The sequence below is a fragment of the Elgaria multicarinata genome, chromosome 20 (assembly GCF_023053635.1).
Source record: "Elgaria multicarinata webbii isolate HBS135686 ecotype San Diego chromosome 20, rElgMul1.1.pri, whole genome shotgun sequence".
Classification (NCBI taxonomy): Eukaryota; Metazoa; Chordata; class Lepidosauria; order Squamata; family Anguidae; genus Elgaria; species Elgaria multicarinata.
In genome coordinates, this window is record NC_086190.1 from 14281111 (window position 1) to 14300612 (window position 19502).

At 47.1% G+C, this 19502-nt stretch overlaps 1 protein-coding gene across 3 annotated transcripts; it reads left to right on the forward strand.

Moving 5' to 3' along the window:
• Positions 1–213: 213 nt before the first annotated feature.
• Positions 214–3370, forward strand: HES4 (hes family bHLH transcription factor 4). 3 transcript variants are annotated; one of them, XM_063145042.1, is made up of 4 exons: positions 214–448; positions 1141–1236; positions 1571–1658; positions 2475–3370. In XM_063145042.1, the coding sequence occupies exons 1-4, from the start codon at positions 341–343 to the stop codon at positions 3026–3028; spliced, it is 846 nt and encodes a 281-aa protein (XP_063001112.1). In that variant the 5' UTR covers positions 214–340; the 3' UTR covers positions 3029–3370. The 3 variants fall into 3 exon arrangements, with proteins under 3 accessions (XP_063001112.1, XP_063001111.1, XP_063001110.1); XM_063145041.1 differs by having other exon boundaries at positions 215–448; positions 2448–3370; XM_063145040.1 differs by having other exon boundaries at positions 220–448; positions 2445–3370.
• Positions 3371–19502: the final 16132 nt, after the last annotated feature.

Sequence of the window (19502 nt, forward strand, 5' to 3'; positions counted from 1 at the left end):
GAGTTTCCTTGCGCAGCCAAGCTGAGCGCAGGCAGCCGCGGCTCCCCAGCTGCATAAGGAAAGAATCAGCCATTGCATTGGCTGCAAAACGCAGACTTCCCCCCCTCCATCCTGAGTTTTGGCCAGCAAATACTCTTTGAGCTGGATAAAGAATAAAGCTTCCTTCCCAAACTGCAACTTTATCACACCTGGGCGACCCAAAACAACGGATGTACAGCGTGGCGGTGGGGTTTTAAGCAGCCCGTTTCATCTGCTGCTGCTGCTGCTGCACCAACGTTATTTTCCTCCCCGTTTTCTTCTTCTTTTTAAATCTGTGCATTAAAATAAAGAAGCCACAAAGATGCCAGCTGATACCATGGAGAAACCGACGGCGTCCCCTCTTGCAGGAGCACCTGCCAGTTCTAGCCAGACGCCGGACAAGCCCAAAAGTGCCAGCGAACACAGAAAGGTAATTTTCTTCCCCAATGTCTTGTTAAGGGGGTCTTTGGTTTGTTTTTTAAGCGCTGAAAGAATAAGCTGGTAAACGGATGGATATTCAGGTCCTTACAACAGGACTTATTTTTACATATATATTTGTCTTCACTTGCATCATGGCTACTTGATGCAATAGCTCCGGCTATTGGGGGGTATAGAAATGTAATAAATAATAACTTATATCATCAAAAGCACCCCGCAAAATGTTTGGGGGAAATTAGTCTTCTGCAATTCCCGAATTGGGTGGTGGGTATGGTGGCAAAAGGTAACTGAAGGCTATGTGAGAGCGAGAACTGGTATATGCCCTTATGGAGACAGTTCCTTGGTAGGGATTTGTGTATTTTAAAATAGCTATAGGGACAAAGCTATGGGGCTCAAAACAGCAGTTTGCATTTGTTTCCAGAGTTGCCATGACGGTGTGGAAGTAGGTGGATATGGCATAAGGAATTTGAGTTCAGAAATAAGTAGGGGTGCAACTCCTAGGGTGGAATTTGCACTGTTAGAGGGGTCTACAAGGGTGTTGAAGTTAAGGTGGATTGCAAAAAAAAATGACCAGGGAAGTAATTCAGAAGTAGAGGCACTCCTGTACTACGTGGTGCGGGCAAGCATGCCCATTTAATGCCTACCTAAATGTTGACTCCTCTCTTCCCTCCCCCCTCCCCGCAGTCTTCCAAACCAATCATGGAGAAGCGACGTCGTGCAAGGATTAACGAAAGTTTGGGCCAACTCAAGACCCTCATCCTAGATGCCTTGAAAAAAGATGTAAGTTGAAATTGAAGTGGAGTGGGGGGAGACAGGCGTCATTCAGGGTTGTTTTGAGGGGGGTGGAGGGAGGGGAGGATTTGGGGTACACGCACACACACACACACCCTGGGACAATCCTTCTAGAATCTGGGGATCTCTCCACCCATCTGGTCTGCACAGTTCAAGTTTTGGCCATGGACATAGCTGGAAGTTTGGGGTGGGGTGGCAAATTAGCCTCAAGTGGCCAGATGTCATGAAGGTTTTCAGACATGGAGGAGGGTCTTTACTGCTTCATGCTCCGTCCTGACTACAACAATAAACTCACTTATCTTGTTTCTTTGATTCACACCAGAGTTCCAGACACTCAAAGCTAGAGAAAGCGGATATTCTGGAAATGACGGTAAAGCACCTGAGGAACCTCCAAAGAGCCCAGATGACAGGTGAGCAGCAACCCTCCTGTTAGCAAATTTGGTATAGGGGGAGAGTTCTCTCTAGAACTCTTTAATTATACTTTCCCTTGCTTAGTTTCTCAACAGACTGGTCAGGGACAGAAACAAAGCAACCCTATGAAAATCTAGCTACCTTCTGCATCCTGTACCCATACTGCATTTGTTCCAGTTAGATACTTCCACATGGGGCTATCCTTTTTTAAAAAATAAAATCCTCTAAGCAACCCTGTGAGGTAGGCACAAAGTGGTTTACCCAAGTGAGCTTCATGGCTCAGCAGGACTCGAACCCAGTTCTCCCTTTTCCAGGGCCACATTTCACCACACACATTTCCCACAAGGGATTTGCCCAAGACGTTTCATGGAAACAAAGGGATTTGAATCTGGGTTCTCCTTCATGAAGCCTTATACAACCACCCCCCCACCCAGAAAAAACATACACCGCCTTCCCCAACCTAGTGCCCCCTAGATAATTTTGGACTACAACTCCCAGCATTCCTGATCATTCACCATGCTGGTAGGGGTTGATGGGAATTGTACTTCTAAACATCTGGAATGCATCTTATTGGGGTAAGGCTGTCCAATACTTTGCCAAATGCAAGAGATGTCAACTGGTAAGAGAAATTCCAAAGCCAGCATATAGCCGTTTGCAGGTTCCCCCGCCCAAAAGAAGGGGAGTCTGCATCCCTAAGAAGCAAATATACCCCTGAGTTTGAAGTCTTCCAATCATTCCAGGAGTTAATCCCTCTGCCCCCCCCCTCTCTCCTGTCTCCGTTGCAGCAGTTCTGAGTGCTGATCCTACCGTTCTAGGCAAATACCGAGCCGGATTTAATGAGTGCATGAACGAAGTCACCCGTTTCCTCTCCACCTGCGAAGGGGTGAACACAGAAGTCCGCAGCAGGCTGCTGGGTCACCTCTCCACATGCCTGGGTCAGATTGTGGCCATGAATTATCCCGCTCCACCACCACCACCACCACCTCCAACCACGAGCGGACAGCCTGCACATCTGGCTCAACCTCTGCATGTACAGTTGCCAGGCCCAGCAGCAGGAACTGGGGCGATGCCGGTGCCCTGCAAACTTAACCCTGCCGAAACCCTCTCCCCGAAGGTCTATGGGGGATTTCAGCTGGTGCCAGCTACTGACGGACAGTTTGCTTTTCTCATCCCAAACCCTGCGTTCCCACCTGGCACAGGGCCCGTGATCCCTCTTTATGCCAATGCAAACATGCCAGTTTCTGCCGGCAGCTCAACAGCAACTCCTTCCATGTCCCCAGTGCAAGGGCTCACATCCTTTGGGGGAAACTTAGTGCCTGTCTCCCAAGCCGGAGGGGAACGCAGCGAAACTGTCTGGAGACCTTGGTGACTTTCCTCTGACACGCACATATATCCAAGAGACTCTGAATTTGGTTCCGTTGTATGGAACCTGGACTCCTCTATATTTTTTTGTTGGTTGCATTTCCCCCAAAATCTATTTATTCATTTCCAAAGGTTGAGATTTCAGTTTGTGTTTTTACGGCTTTTTTTTTAATTAAAACAAAACATGTTATGTGAACTACTTATGTGAAATACTTCTGTTTATTAAAACCTAAGGAAAGTCTTAGTTTTGTATCAAATATTCCCACATACTATGCCAAAGCATTTTTTTGTGAGTCTGTGTATGTCTGAGGTTTTGTTTTTAAAGAGCATTCGAAGATGTTTGTACAAATAAAGCCTTTCTTGAAGTAGAAATGTTGCTGTGTGGTTGCAGAAGCAAAGATAGGTGCAGTAGATATCTGAAGGGGAGATTTTTACAAAGTGTGGGCTACTGATTTTTCTGGATTCATGAATCAGGCAGGATGGCGTCTATTAGAATCATGGATATGTATTTAAAGGGTTGAATGGAGAGAGGCCACAAATGTTACATTGGTTATATTATACAATTTATTCATCGGAAAATGCTTTTGATCAACTAAAATGGTTCCCCAATTAGGAAGACAGTGGGCCTGTTCAGATGACACTTCAGGCTCTGTGGTTAGCGAAACTGTGGTTCTCTGGGGTTAGCACTAACCTCAAGCCGTGCTGTCACACACAACACTTTAAGCCATGGTTCAGAGCCTCTAACCCTGCTGCAGACAGTCTGACTATGGTTAGTGAGTGATCAGGGTTTAGCAAAACTCATAGCACAAAACCTCTTAAAACCTGCTGCTTAACCCAAAGTCTTAGCTAGCAGGTTTTAAGGTGTCTTCTGAACAAGCCCATTGTTCATTTTTCTTTTATGTGCATATTAAAAACATACAGCTGCCATCAGAGAAGAGGAATCCCCATGTGTGAAGGAAAAGGAGCATGGCTCTGCAAATAATGCCTGCATTGTATTTTTGAAAAGTAGGCTTTTCACTTCAGCACTGTCTATAACCCTACACAAATTTTAAGCGACAAAACTTGCATGGGAGAAAATCCCACTGAATACAGCAGGTCTTACTTCTGAGTAAACATCCATAGGATTACTGTACAAGGCAAATGATTTTTCTTTTAACAGAGTAGCAGCCTCTTAAGAAGTTGATGTTCTCTTTCCAAGGCAACTTTCCAAAACCTGATGTCCTCCAGATATTTTGGACCACAGCAACCAGAATTCCTGACCAGGAGCTATGCTGGTTGGGGCTAATGGGAGCTGAAGTCCAAAGCAACTGGAGGGCACCCAGATGAGAAAGACTGCTAAGAATTCCCTTTTAAGAAAGCAAAATTGCTTTCATTGCCCAAAGGCAATCAACAAAGGAGCCTTATTATATCATATTTCTTTCCCACAGTTTACAAAGGTTTCAGGGTAGACTCCAATATATCCTTAAGTAGGTTAGGACAGTGACTCAGGGCCTACCTCCTGAATTTAATTGCCTGGGCAGGGATTTGAACTTGAAACCCTTGGTCTCCACCCAACATGTTCTCTGCATTGGGTTCTACACCATAGATGAGACATCAGGGAAGATCAACTTGGGTCTGAGCTCTCTGCTGGAATCCCATTCTGCTTCTCAATTTGGAAATTGGGAGAAGGAGCATTACCATTTCCCACCTTCTTGTGCTTTTTTTTTAACAGGTGCATGACAGGCAGAACTTCAACAGGATAAGCTTTCCCCCTTTGTTTCTCCTTCACCGCAAATCATTGCTGTGAACTGCCACCTGTTTAAAGTCTACCTGTCATACATCCATTAATGGCAACAGATACACAAGCACACACACACACAGAGACAAACCCCAAAATAATTGCTTTTGCTCCTGATTCTGCTTAAATTGGGTTGCTAACCTCCTGACCTGCGTGTTCATTAGCCATTTAGAAGGCGATCATTCCACAATTTAGGCTCTGAGATGCTTCAAGTGCTGGTCTATGAAGCGGAAGCTGTTGTTAAAGGCACAGGAACAGGCCTGGGCAAAGTGTGTTATCAGTTTGCAGCCTTTCTTCTAAAACAGCCCTCCCTAACCCGGTGCCCTGCAGATGTTGGCTGGGAGTTGTAGTCCAACATATCTGGAGGTTGGGGGAGGCTATTGGAAAGAATGCTGTAGCGAGCAGAGTTTAGTAGAGAGAGATTTTCTCCAGGATGTGAAATGTCTCTCAAAGTGCCTGCCGTGGTCCATTTATTATTAATTCCCTTTTCTCACTCGTGATGGTCTTTCTCGATGAACATGACAGGCTTTGCCAAGTCATGCTGTCATCGTCATCTTCTTATTAATTATTATTATTGTTATTTTGTAATGATTCATGGCTGAACCTGTAGAGCTCTCTCTCTCTCTCTCACTCTCTCTCTCTCTCTCTCTCTCTGGCATTCTGAAAGGGTTCCCATGCAATGAGACACATAGTAGTTGCCTGTACATGTTCTTCTCATGCCTCCTATAGCTTTCAAAGCAAGGAGCACGCCTAGCCGGCAGTTGTGACGAAGACTAATGAGGTTGCTGAAATCCACAATTCCTAGCTTCGGAATGTGAATCTTGACAGCTTGCTATGTTCGCCTCAAAGGCAAATCAAACCATCACAGCCCCCCCCCCCCCCCAAAGTTCTTCTACAGATCAGAGTTTAACCTGAGCCTCCCACCCACTGCTTCCATCACAGGTGGCATTGCAGAAGAGATGTGTGTCTCTCTCTCCTGTCTGACACCTGGCATACTGCAATGGCTGCATGCCACGTGCAAGAGAGGAAAAGTGGGGGGCGGGGAATATCTCCCTTCTTTCAACCACTGCAGCAGTATGCCAAGAAAGTTGGGACCGGGGCAGGTAGATAGCTCATTGGGTTGGATTGGATCCTGTTGTTCCCCCAAATAACATCAGCGGGACATGGCAGCTCTTTTTCAAGTTTGGGGGAGAGAGTTCTACCCATCACTAGGGAAGTTTGGGGGAAGTTGCCCACCTTGTCTAGGGGATTCTTGGTCCTCTATCACAGTTTTGATTGAGTCAAGTTAGTTGTGACTCCACACCTCACGGGACTTCTGGTGGTAGGATTTGAAATGGGAGAAAAGATGTTACACAGCTGTTGGATCTTGGCCAGCCTTCAGTGCTGGGGGGTTGGGGGGGCCTGGATAACTCCACCTATATCCCAACTTCCTAAGCTGCCGTCCTGTGAAAGGAGTATCACTTCTGTGCCGTAGCATGAAAGGATTCGCCTTCAAGCAGACCTTCCCTGTTTCTCAGAACAGGGATGGCAGCTCAGGGCGGTGGCTCAAGGGCAGAGCCCCTGCTCTGCATGCAGAAGGTTTCAGGTTCAATCCCAGGCATCTCCAGGTAGGACTGGAAAAACTCCTGCCTGAAACCCTGGAGTCAGTGATGATGATACTAGCCTATATCGACCAAGGTTCTGACTCAGTATAAGGAAGCTTCCTATGTTCCTAACCTGTGGCCCTCTAGATGTTGCTGGACTACATTTCCCATCATTCCTGATCAGCAGCTGCACTGGCTGCAGCTGATGGAAGTTGGAGTCCAACAACATCTGGAAGGATACCGGTTCTGCAGCCCAATGAGGAATTCTGGAGCTCAAAACTGGGCCTAAATATTGCACCCTACCGCCCTTAACTCTAGATGTGCAGGGGCAGGCACTCTGTATGTGCACAGAAGTATCCCGCCATCTACATTGCCCCGAACTCCTTGGAAGCAGCTTGGGATAAAGTTATAATATAATATAACAACAAATAAATGAAGCCTAGCTCAGCTTTGAGCCCAAATTTACATCTACTGTCATTAAACTTTTTTTGCAGTGAGCTGGTTAGGAACAACACACACACACACACTATACTGTCTCTGTCTTCTCTTTTCCTTGTTCAAGGGGCTAGGGGGGAAGTGGGAAAAGTTACCCTCCCGCCTGATAGGAGTGCTAGGCAGAGAAGAGTCCTGGCGCTATTGTGGAGAAGGGTAATTAAAAGGTATAAAAGGTCTCATTGAGTATGCAGCGGGTTCTTTTGCAAGCCCGAGAGTCTATTGAGATCCCTGGGAATGCAGCGCAGAAGGGTTAAATGTGCCTCTTTTTCCGCTTCCCACCCACTCACGCTGGAAGCCCCCTTCTCATTGACAGGGTGAGATGGACTCTCGTACTCAATGGTGTTGTAAATTCAATCGCCTGCTTTCACAATGCCTACCTCATAAAAGAGAATAATTCAGCCCTGTTCCTTCTCCTCCTCCTCCTCCTCCTCCTCCTCCTCCTTCTCTCTCTCTCTCTCTCTGTCAGCCCCCGCCCCCTTCATCCATAGTACAGCAGGGAAGGAAAAGAATTGAGGAAAACACAGTTTTTCCACCCATTATCACACACACAGACACACACCCAGCATGTGAATCCCTGCCAAAGAGGAAGCAATAAACACAAGGCCTAGTTGCAGAGAAACAAGCTGGTTCAAAACTGGTACCAATGGGAAAAGCTACAAAATAAGGGTCAGGGGAGGCAGATGTGGCCCTAATTATGAAGCATGGTGAGGTGGCAACAACCACAACCACAACAACAACAACAACAACGCAAAGGGATCATTCCATGAAGCAGAATGGTGGGAGATTCAGGACAGATCAAAGGAAGGAATTCTTCACACAGCGCATAGCTAAACTATGGAATTCGCTACCACAGGATGTGGCGATGGCCACCAATTTGGATGGCTTTAAAAGAGGGTTGGATAAAGGGAGAATTAGACAAATTCAAGGAGGATAAGGATTTCATTATGAAGGCTATATGCTACCTCCAGGATTCTGCCTCTCAATATTAGTTGCTGGGGAATATGGGCAGGAAGGTGCTGTTGCATTCACGTCCTGCTTGTGGGCGGGCTTTCAATTCTGGCATCTGGACAGAATGCTGGATTAGATTGGCCTTTGGTTTGATCCAGCACAGCCCTTACGTCCTTAATTAAATAAATTCAAGTTTGAAGACCTAGATTTTGGGTACATACGGTGTGAGCAAAACCGAACGAATAAAGTGAACCAAACCAATGCACAGTATCACCTTGGTTATAGTTGCCTTTGAGAAGGGCGAAGGAACAGGGTAACTGCCAATATATGGTGAAAGTCCACGGAAGTGAGTAAGGTTTGCAATAGTGGGTAATAATAATGATGATGATGATGATGATGTCATATCTGGAGGGGGAAAGGTTGCTGTTCGAAGTGATGGCCACTCACAATCTTTGGCAAGTCAAGTCCAAAGTTTCAAATTGCGCCACTCTGTTCTGCATTACATAGGGTGCTGCATATGCAAGAACAAGGGTGGTGGGCAGCGTTTTGTTAAATTGATCACCAGGGCAGGTGCCAAGATAGGCATGGTCAGGCACCTGCTCAGGGACCACAACCCAGCAGCTCCCAACAGACAAGAACACCCTAGTATTGCTCCTCCTCATCACTGCGTGTTCACCTGCATCTCAATCTAGCCCAGTCAACAGTGGTGGTGAGGAGGAGTGGGAGGAGCAGCAGATGCTGCGGCCAACTTACTCACTGGCTATTTGATGGCTGGGAATCCCAAACTTTTTGGAATGCAATATCTAGTGGAGGCTGGTGACTCCTCTTTCAGTGCAGCAGGGGATCCATTCTGGGCTTCAGTCAGAAGACCATAGAATCATAGAATCATAGAATAGCAGAGTTGGAAGGGGCCTACAAAGCCATCGAGTCCAACCCCCTGCCCAATGCAGGAATCCACCCTAAAGCATCCCTGACAGAGGGTTGTCCAGCTGCCTCTTGAAGGCCTCTAGTGTGGGAGAGCCCACAACCTCACCAGGCAACTGATTCCACTGTCGTACTGCTCTAACAGTCAGGAAGTTTTTCCTGATGTCCAGCTGGAATCTGGCTTCCTTTAACTTGAGCCTGTTATTCCGTGTCCTGCACTCTGGGAGGATCAAGAAGAGATCCTGGCCCTCCTCTGTGTGACAACCTTTTAAGTATTTGAAGAGTGCTATCATGTCTCCCCTCAATCTTCTCTTCTCCAGGCTAAACATGCCCAGTTCTTTCAGTCTCTCTTCATACGGCTTTGTTTCCAGACCCCTGATCATCCTGGTTGCCCACCATTCGGAACTCTAACCCATTCTACCTCACGGATCGCAGTGTCCCGGTATCATGCATTCCTGGGCCTTGTCCCTCAGTTATGGAATTCACTCTCCTTGCCACTGCGGTTGACTGAGAGTTTGGAGGTGTTTAAGAAAGGTTTAAAAGCCTTTATTTTTGAACAGAGGGGGTTGGATGTTTGTTCCTGGGATAAAGCATGCTGATGGTTTTTGTGGTGGCCACAACACATTTCATACAGGTTTTTATTGTTCAGTTAAGGTCTTTTATAAGAATTATTGTATTTATTCTATTTTTGTAAACTCTTAGAATCATAGCATAGTAGAGTATTTGAAGAGTGCTCTCATGTCTCCCCTCAATCTTCTCTTCTCCGGGCTAAACATGGCCAGTAGTTTCAGTCTCTCTTCATAGGGCTTTGTTTCCAGACCCCTGATCATCCTGGTTGCCCTCCTCTGAACACTCTCTTGACCTATTTTATCCTACGTACAGTGCTTCATCACAAAGCGCTATATAAATACATTTATTGTTGTTGTTGTTATTATTATTATTATTATTATTATTATTATTGGAGCTATCCAAAGTGCTGAACCTCACCCCCAAAGTAAGTTCAGCACCTTGGATTGCTCCTTTCAAGTTCTGACTGTAGCCCAGAGCGGATTTACCGCCCCATTGAAATAGAAGCAACCAGCCTCCACTGGCAAAATCCTTAGAAGGCAAGATCAGCCTTTCCCAAGCTGGAACCCTTCCATGTTTTGGACTTCAGTTCCCATCACCTCCTAGCCAGCAAAACCAATGCTCAACAATGCTGGAAGATGTAGTCCAAAACATTTAGTGGATACTAAATTCGGGGAGGCTGTTCTAGCTAATGAATGGGTCTGTGACTATATATTAAACAAATTGGAGGGTGGACAGACTAGAATCATAGAATCATAGAATAGTAGAGTTGGAAGGAGCCTATAAGGCCATCAAGTCCAACCCCCTGCTTAATGCAGGACTCCACACTAAAGCATCCCTGACAGAGGGCTGTCCAGCTGCCTCTTGAATGGCTCTAGTGTGGGAGAGCCCACAACCTCGCTAGGTCACTGATTCCATTGTCGCACTGCTCTAACAGTCAGGAAGTTTTTCCTGATGTCCAGCCGGAATCTGGCTTCCTTTAACTTGAGCCCGTTATTCCGTGTCCTGCACTCTGGGATGATGGAGAAAAGATCCTGGCCCCACCTCTGTGTGACAACCTTTTAAGTAGCTAGTGTGAGGGGTAGATAAAGTGGTATGGAGAATGTGAAGATAGAGAATCCCCTCCCCATAACACTGTAATTAGGGGTGGGGGATGATCACTGAGTGAAATTGATGGGCAGTATATTTGGGCCTCACATGCACACACAAGGAAGTACTTGGCACAACATCTAATTGTCGTACGACATTTGCCACCATTGGCTGAGATGGCTTTCTAAGGAAATTTATGTAGGCCAGTCACCAGCAATGATCCAAAACGTCTGGAACTTCCCTGTTCACAGCCAGTATATCCCTAGTTACCAGATGCTAAGGACAAACAAAGAAAAGGGACATTGTCCCAGCTCACTGTTGGAATCAAGATGTTCAACTGCATGTTCCACAGTTCAAGAAGGACGCAGACAAGCTGGAGCATGTTCAGAGGAGGGCAACCAGGATGATCAGGGGGTCTGGAAACAAAGCCCTATGAGGAGAGACTGAAAGAACTGGGCATGTTTAGCCTGGAGAAGAGAAGATTGAGGGGAGACATGAGAGCGCTCTTCAAACACTTAAAAGGTTATCACACAGAGGAGGGCCAGGATCTCTTCTCCATCCTCCCAGAGTGCAGGACACGGAATAACGGGCTCAAGTGACAGGAAGCCAAATTCCGGCTGGACATCAGGAAAAACTTCCTGACTGTTAGAGCAGTACGACAATGGAATCAGTTGCCTAGGGAGGTTGTGTTCTCTCCCACACCAGAGGCCTTCAAGAGGCAGCTGGACAACCACCTGTCAGGGGTGCTTTAGGGTGGATTCCTGCATTGGGCAGGGGGTTGGACTCAATGGCCTTGTAGGCTCCTTCCAACTCTACTATTCTATGGTTCTATGATTCTATGTAACTTCTGGCTCTTCTTTTACTGCTGCTCATCACGCATTCAAGTTCATGTGAAAGCCGGTGTAGTGGTTAGAGTGTGGGGCTCTAGAGACCCGGGTTCTAGTCCCTGGGGGACTTTGAGCCACTCACGCAGTGGAGCCTACCTCACGGGGTTGTTGTGAGGATAAAACGGAGAGGAGAAGGTTTATGGATATCTTGCAAAGGCGAGATGTACATGTCAACGCGTAAGCAGTAGCTGAGCGAGTATTTTTAATCCGGAATCCTCCCAGATCCGGCTCGCACCAGCCTGGCGCGGGAGTCACCCAGCCGAGGTCTCCGGGTCTGCTGTTGACTCACTCGGCTGCCCCGGAGCCGCCGGTGTGCGCGCTCGGCTGGCGGCCGCGCCGTCTCCCCGCCCTGCCGTGCGCGCTGGCTGGCTGGAGGTCGTGAGAACCAAGCGGTTTCCTCCCCCTCGCTCGCCTCTCTCCGCCAAGTTCCAGCAGCCTGCGGCCGGGCGCGCGGCCAAGCGAGCCAGAAATTCCCTCCTGGCTTGGGCTGCGTGCGCGGAGGCTGCTGGCTGGCTGGCTGGCGGGCAGGCAGGCGGGCGGGCGGGCTGGACAGCCGCCGCGGGCTCTTGGCGAGGCAGCGAGCGCTCAGCCGCCCACGCGGGGCCAGGCGGCGGTGGAGCGAGGCGGTGACGCAACCCTTCCCTGGCGCAATCGCCGGGCGGCCGGGCGGGCAGGAGGCCCTGCCTGGCCCCGCTGGGAGGAAGGACGGAGGTGGGTGGGCCTGGCGGCGCGGAACGCATGGAGCGAGCCGGGAGCGTGAGAAGGCAGCTCCGCTTAGGGGCAGCCCCAGAGATCCGGGCTCTGGGAAGGAGGCCTTGGCCTGGTTCCGAACAGGGCTGGGCAGAAAGAAGGAGAGAAGATGGCAGAGAGGGAGAAGGGAGAGAAGGAAGGAGAGAAAGGGGTGGCAGAGAAAGGGTGCCAGAAAGAGAGAAAAGGAGAGAGAGGACGAGAGAGAGGCAGAAAGAGCAAGGATTGGGTGGCAGGAAGAGAGAGAAAAGGGTGGCAGGAAGAGCGAAAAGGGGATGAAAGAGAGAAAGAAAAGGGTGGCAGAGTGAGAGAGAAAAGGGTGGGCAGAGAAGGGATCACCGGACCACTGCCATGGGGTCCCAGAGCTGGGCAGGGGGTGGGTGGGCAGTGGGGCCAGTTGGCGTGGGCCTACGACTTTGAGGTGCCCCACTCCGAGTCCCCCTGGGCAAAGTTGCTTGAGTTTTCTGTTGTGGATGATGAATTTGCCCAAAGAAAAGCACGTAAAGCATTTCTGAATGTGAAGAAGAGAGGTCTTATATACATCTTGAATAAAAGTGCTTGCCATTAACCTTTTCTTTAATAAATCGTTCTAGTTCATATGTATTGGGCGGTATAGAAATGTAATAAATAAATAAATAAATAAATAAATAAATCAAGGGGACATCCTTCTGCGTACACTACACAGGATTGCGTTCTAAGGCTGAGATCTTAGGCATTTATTTATTTACTGCATTTTTATACCGCCCAGGAACCAAAGCTCTCTGGGCAGTTTACAAAAATTAAAACCATAAAACCCATTCAAAATCTAAAACAAATAGTGTAAAAGCATAGTATAAAATGCAATATAAAAACACAACCAGCAATGCAGCAATGCAGAAATTAATATAGATTTTAAATACAAATTTAAAACAGCAGAGCTAAAATTAAGTTGACAGACTGTTAGAATGCTGAGAAAATAAAAAGGTCTTTATCTGGCATCTAAAAGAGTATAATTCAGGTGCTAGGCGAACCTCTCTAGGGAGCTCATTCCACAGCCAGGGTGCCACAGCAGAGAAGGCCCTCCTCCTGGTAGCCACCTGCCTCAATTCCTTTGGCAGGGGCTCATGGAGAAGGACCCCTGAGGATGATCTTAGGGTCAGGGCAGGTACATATGGAAGGAGGCATTCCTTCAGATAGCCTGGCCCCAAGCCATTTAGGGCTTTGAATGTTAATACCAGCACTTTGAATTGGGCCCGTACCTGGACTGTCAGCTAGTGAAGCTGGAAAAGGACTGGCATGCTTACTTGGAGGAGGGGCCTTAATGAAATCCCTAAGTTCACATAGACTAGCCTCAAATTTTAGCCAGATAATGCCTCCCCTCGCCCGCAACAAAATTCCAAAAAAGTGGATAAGAGGGGTATCACAAAAAGTAAAGGAGGCTGCTCATACCCCAAGCCCAGTAATTCAAGCACTACCTGAGAGTAAGAACTGTTGGACACAATGGGGCTTACTGCTTAACATACATACCTAAAATTGAGCTGTGTGACAGCAATCCTATGAGCACTGGCTTGGGAATCACTCAGCAAGAGGCACTACCAGCTTGGCTCAGATGGCCTTAAGAGGGGATTAAGGAAAATTTGTAGGAGATAGGACTATTAGCAGTTCTTAGCCGTGATAGCTCAATGGAGCCTCCAGCCTCAGATGCCGTATGTCCAAAAGATGTTGGGGCCAAACAACAAGGGAGACCTGCTGGGGCCAAACAACAAGGGATAACATCCTTTCAAGGGGCATCCGATTGGCCACTGTTGGCAACAGGACACTAGACTGAACCTTGGTCTTATTGTCCTTATGACTGATAGTAAATAAATGTACTGGCTCTGTGCATCTGTACAACCACCCTCGTGCTCTTCAAGAAGACACTGGTCAACAATCTGTTGGGGGAAGCTCTAGCTCTTGATATCCAACATCAGGAAGGAGGTTGAACTGGATGGCCTACAGGACCCATCAACTCTACTACGGTTGAAGCTAGGACAGCCATTGAGTGGTCTGCCCTGTCATGACTTGGCACCCTTCAGATGTGATGGACTACAACTCCCATTATCCCCAGCCAGCATGAGCAATGGGGATAATGGGAGCTTTGGTCCAACACACCTGAAGCAGGTTGGAGAAGGTTGGACTCTAATCTCACTACACAACGGCTTTCATAAAATGCGCCACTGACTTATGGAATTCTCTGCCACAAGGTATGAGACAGCCACTTGGTTAGAAAGGTTTGAAAGTGGAGCAGACAAATGCATGGAAGAGGTGTGTTGGAACGTCCATTTACCAAGTATATCTCTCAGTGCCAGATGCTAGGAAGGGTTATGACCTATGTGCTATGGGGAATCTAGTTTTTCATGGCTGGAGCCATAATCCTACATCGGATGGACATAATCCTAGTCTAGACTACATAGACCTTTGATCTGGTCCAGCATGGTCATTCTTATGTATTTACGGCCCCGATTGGTACAGACTGACATTTTCTTTGTCAAACTGGACAGGCAAGCTTAGGCACCGGGCCCTCGGAATATCTTTCTTGAGAAAGATGTATTTAGCCAAAGTTCGTGTTGAACCCGCAGAGCAGAGGAGAAAGGACCTGATCCAAGGCCCTCTCATAAGCAGTCCCTGCAGGTCACAGCTGGCCAAGTGGTGGGCAGATTTACTCAAGCCATTAATTTGATTAATTGAAAAGAAGTGCCTCCAGAGAAGCGGTCGCGTTCTCCGGGGTCAGGGGAGGTCACTGCGCTGAAGCATTCAATCAGGATTTTCTCTTATGCCGAAGGGGATTGGAATGCCAGCTCTTTCAAAGCTGGGTCGCTTGGCGCCAAATTTCTTGCTTTACTCCCTGCCTCTTCTGTTGCACTCGACCGAACGCACCCGCCATTACGAACAAAGGCAGCAAATCCAGTTCAATTTGGCTTGTGTCTGCCCCGCCATACCTCACACAAAAGGGAACTGGCATAAAATAAATAAACCAGATTGTTTTCCATCTGCAGTCTTCCTTTAAGGGCACTTTCACTTGCGAGCTGGCTGAGAGGATTTACAGACCCTCGTGCAAACCTAAGCGTGGCTTCTCCCTGCCTCAAAATTGCATTTTGAAACTGACCACTGTTCTTGGTAGTTGCTCCACCTCATCTCTTACCCCTCCTTCTCACCTCTGCAAGGCAGCCCTATCTCTCTGCTGGTTATGCCTAGTATCTGTCAGTGTTTCTGAGGCCTTAGCTAGACCGGGCTTTATCCCAGGGCGAACCCCGGGATCATCCCTGTGCATCCACATGACGCATAGGAGATCCCGGGATCAGGGAGGGAGGAGGGATCTTACATTAATCACAACGCGAGACCTTCACTCCTCCATCATGGGATAGAAGGTAGGTCTAGCTAAGGCCTGAGATTCCTGGTGGTTGAGCTAACGGATTATTATTATTATTATTATTATTATTATTATTATTATTATTATTATTATTGCCAAGAAGCAATAGTTGGTTAACTTTGGAGGAAGAGTCCCCTACTCAAGAATGACTCGGTTGGATAAGAACATAAGAACAGCCATGCTGGATCTGACCAAGGGTCCATCTAGTCCAGCACTCTGTTCATACAAAGGCCAATGAGCTTCCCATGGGAAACCCACAAGCATAACATGAGTGCAACAGCATCCTCCTGCCCATGTTCCCCAGCAAACTGGTGTACACTGGCACACTGCCTCTGATACTAGCCACAAAGACTAGTAGCCATTGATAGACTTCTTCTCCAGGAATTTGTCCGTTAATCCTCAATGATCCTACAACCTGCCTGGTTTCCTCATGGAATTGTATTAAACCTGAGACCTTCTGCATGCAAACCATGTGGTCTGCCACTGAACTATGGCCTCTCTCATGCTTTTGAACATGTGACGCAGACAAGCTGGAGCATGTTCAGAGGAGGGCAACCAGGATGATCAGGGGTCTGGAAACGAAGCCCTATGAAGAGAGACTGAAAGAACTGGGCCTGTTTAGCCTGGAGAAGAGAAGGTTGAGGGGAGACTTGATAGCACTCTTCAAGTACTTAAAAGGTTGTCACACCAAGGAGGGTCAGGATCTCTTCTCGATCATCCCAGAGTGCAGGACACGGAATAATGGGCTCAAGTGACAGGAAGCCAGATTCCAGCTAGACATCAGGAAAAACTTCCTGACTGTTAGAGCAGAATGACAATGGTCATACCTAGGGAGGTTGTGGGCTCTCCCACCCTAGAGGCCTTCAAGAGGCAGCTGGACAACCCTCTGTCAGGGATGCCTTAGGGTGAATTCCTGCATTGAGCAGAGGGTTGGACTCGATGGTCTTGTACACACCTTCCAACTCTGCTATTCTATGATTCTATGAAGAGTTCTTCACCTTCACTCTAACTACAGCCAGCCTCCACATATCCAAAGTTAGGATAGAAGAACTTCCTGATCAAAGGATATGATTTCCAAGTATCTCTCTTCTTTCAAATGTTAGACATTGTGGTGATCAAAAAATGTCTTTATTGGATCATATACAAATAAGATAAGGTACAACTCTGGCTATTTTTGATGGGAAGAAACAGCCAGTGTTTTCATTTACTAAAACAAGAACAAAAAAACCCAACAAAGTCTTTTCTTGGGCAAATATTTTTGAAAACCTTCTGGCAGAAGGGAGAATTGTTAAAAGCTGGGCATCATCATCATTATTAGAAGTATTGCAGGCAGCAGAGGAAACACATGTTCATTTAACAAATTTGTAAGCTGGTGCGTGTCTGCAAACCAGCCTGACTTTCTGCCAGTTTTCTGAGGCTAAAACAGCTGGCAAATCTTGACAGATCTGTTTGCTGCTGACACTTCTACACCAATCAACTGACCGGGACAGGTGAAAGATTCCTAAATGGTCTGGGTGGGGTGGAGCAAAAAGCGATACAGCCCCCTCTGAAACACAAACCTAATTAGAAGCATCAAAGGGTTATATTTATCATTGACTCAAGGGGGGAAATGGCCGACTCACAGGTTTATGGTTCTAGAGAGCATTACGGCTGTTTATGTGTCTGGTTGTCTGAACCGAAGGCAAAAAGTTATCTGAAGCAGATAACAGCAAGTCTGTCTGAAGCAATTCCTTCAGCACAGGGAGAATTTGTTTTGTAACGAATGAAAAGCTGAATAGAATGGGCTCCATTTGGTTCGGTTTTTGCATTTTTCACGGAACATGCTGTCAGTAAGAATGGGGTTCATTTTTGTTCATTCATACCAATCCATCACTCATTTGGGTTTGGGGAGCAGTAGCAGATCTAATTTGAGGCATCTGGCATTTTATTTTCTCAGTTGATCCTGGACATTATATGATTCCGGGATGTTTGCATCTTGGAGTAGAAATGGGGGAGAACACTTCCTGAATCCATTTTATCCTCACAACAACAACCCTGTGAGGTAGGCTGGGCTGAGAGTCTGTGACTGGCCCAGAGTCACCCAGTGGGTTTCCATGGCTGAGCAGGGACTAGAACCCAGATCTCCCAACTCCTAGTGCAGCACTTTAGCCACGACACCACACTTGTTCACCTACCCCTCACTCTGGCCCAGACAAGAGTGAGGGTATGCACAGCAACAGATGTCGCCTACTTATTTGCTGCCTGGCTCTCTGTCTGTTAAGCAAGCAAGTGGAAGCAATAATGAAAAGGCCAATGGTGACAAGGCAATACATATGCCTCCACCCAATACATATGGGTGGAGTTTGGGGGCACCACACAGGCAGGATAAATTGCTCACTTCTAACCACGTCCCCTCCACCTTGCATGCTGAAAAGCACCTCTCCGAATGAAAATCCATAGCGATGGGACCAAAACATAACCTTCCTGAAAGCTGCCGCTTGATTTTTAACCAACTTTGCTACTATCCGGGCAGTTTGGGTTACATTAATCACTGTTGTCAGCTACTTTATCAAGAGGAAGTGAACAGGGGGAGACTTGAATGGCAAGAAAGCAGCAAAGAGCACTAGCTACGTACCACCTCCCCCATCAGAAGACTGACCTTGTGAAACGTCGTACACACACATGCATATGCGTGCACACACAGACACACACATGTAATACACCAAAGGTGGAGAATGAGTTTATTTCTTTACTACTCCCCAAAGGTCATGTTGTTTCAAGCTGTGTTAATAAACCTAGCAAGAAAGACAGAGCAAACATTCACAGCAGAGTGTTCACGTTGGCATTTATTATTCATTACATTTATATCCCACCTTTTCCTCGAAGGAACCCAAAGTGGCGCATGTGGCCTTCCTCCTCTCCATTTAATCCTCATAATAGCCTTGTGAGGTAGGTGAGGCTGAGAGTCTGTGATTGGCCCAAAGTCACCCATTGAGCTTCATAGCCGAGTGGGGACTAGAACCCGGATCTCCCGTCTCCCAGGCCAACATTCTAACCACTACACCACGCTGGCTCTCAATCATAATCACAAACCAGGATGGTTTTTAACAGCCTTTGCTCCAGGGCAGGTGCATGGCTCTTTTTACACTGCCCACTCAAACCGGATTACAGCCGTCCTGACTCAAAATCAGAAGACAATATACGTGTCAGCTGAGGCAGCAGAAATGGACCAGGATGCATTTGAGGTGGAAACACAAATCACAATGCTTATCAAGTCATTCTCATGCTCCTCACTCCTCAACTGCCTCCACCACAGGAGTCATTAGAAGGTTTTCCCTCCTTCCCCTTAAATTCCATCGACTTGAATAATTCTCTTTAAATTGGGCAAACGTTTTTTTTAAAAAATAGCACCCTGTGCTTGCATACGCCGAAGAAAGCTCTACTGAATTCAGTGGGGCTTGATCCCAGATAAATGTGTATACAGAATTGCAATCAACGAGTTTAATTTGCCTTCTTATTTTAGAACGCAAGGCAAGCTTTGTTGGACCAGACCAAGCATTCATCTAGTCCAGCGGTGAGCAGATTTCAGACATGCAGTGCCTACTTCTTGTTTTACTAGAACCTAGAGGTTCTAGTTTTGCACCCAGCTGGAGCCAGGTACAAAACAATATTTCAAGGAGGCAAAACCATGTGCAAAATGGTGGCTCGGTGTGCAACCAATTATACTGCAGATCAGGAGGGTATATCTAATTCAAAACGTTTAAAACAGCCCAGAAAACCTGCATAAAGGCCTGGTGAAAGGCAACCGATCAACACTCCTATTTTACAGATAAGGAAGACTGAGGCTGCAAAAGAACTGATTCATACAAGGCCAGCTATGGTCAGACAACTATCTTTCTCCTCGCTGTTGGGCCCCCGTCGTTGCTTGAAGGAAAGGCATTCCTCACATAGAAATCATAACAATCATAAACTGGAAATTAAAATTAGGCTGCAGTTGTGATTATGCTTACTTGAGCATTAACTAATCAATGGGATTTATTTACTACAGAGAAAATACATGGGGACAGGAGTGTCAAAGTTATATATACCATTATTTC

Excerpts from the sequence above, each read along its gene's own strand:
- HES4 (XM_063145040.1), top strand. The coding sequence starts at position 341 with ATGCCAGCTGATACCATGGAGAAACCGACGGCGTCCCCTCTTGCAGGA. Across the intron at positions 449-1,140 it reads GTGCCAGCGAACACAGAAAG|TCTTCCAAACCAATCATGGA; the intron begins GTAATTTTCTTC and ends CCCTCCCCGCAG. Across the intron at positions 1,237-1,570 it reads TAGATGCCTTGAAAAAAGAT|AGTTCCAGACACTCAAAGCT; the intron begins GTAAGTTGAAAT and ends GATTCACACCAG.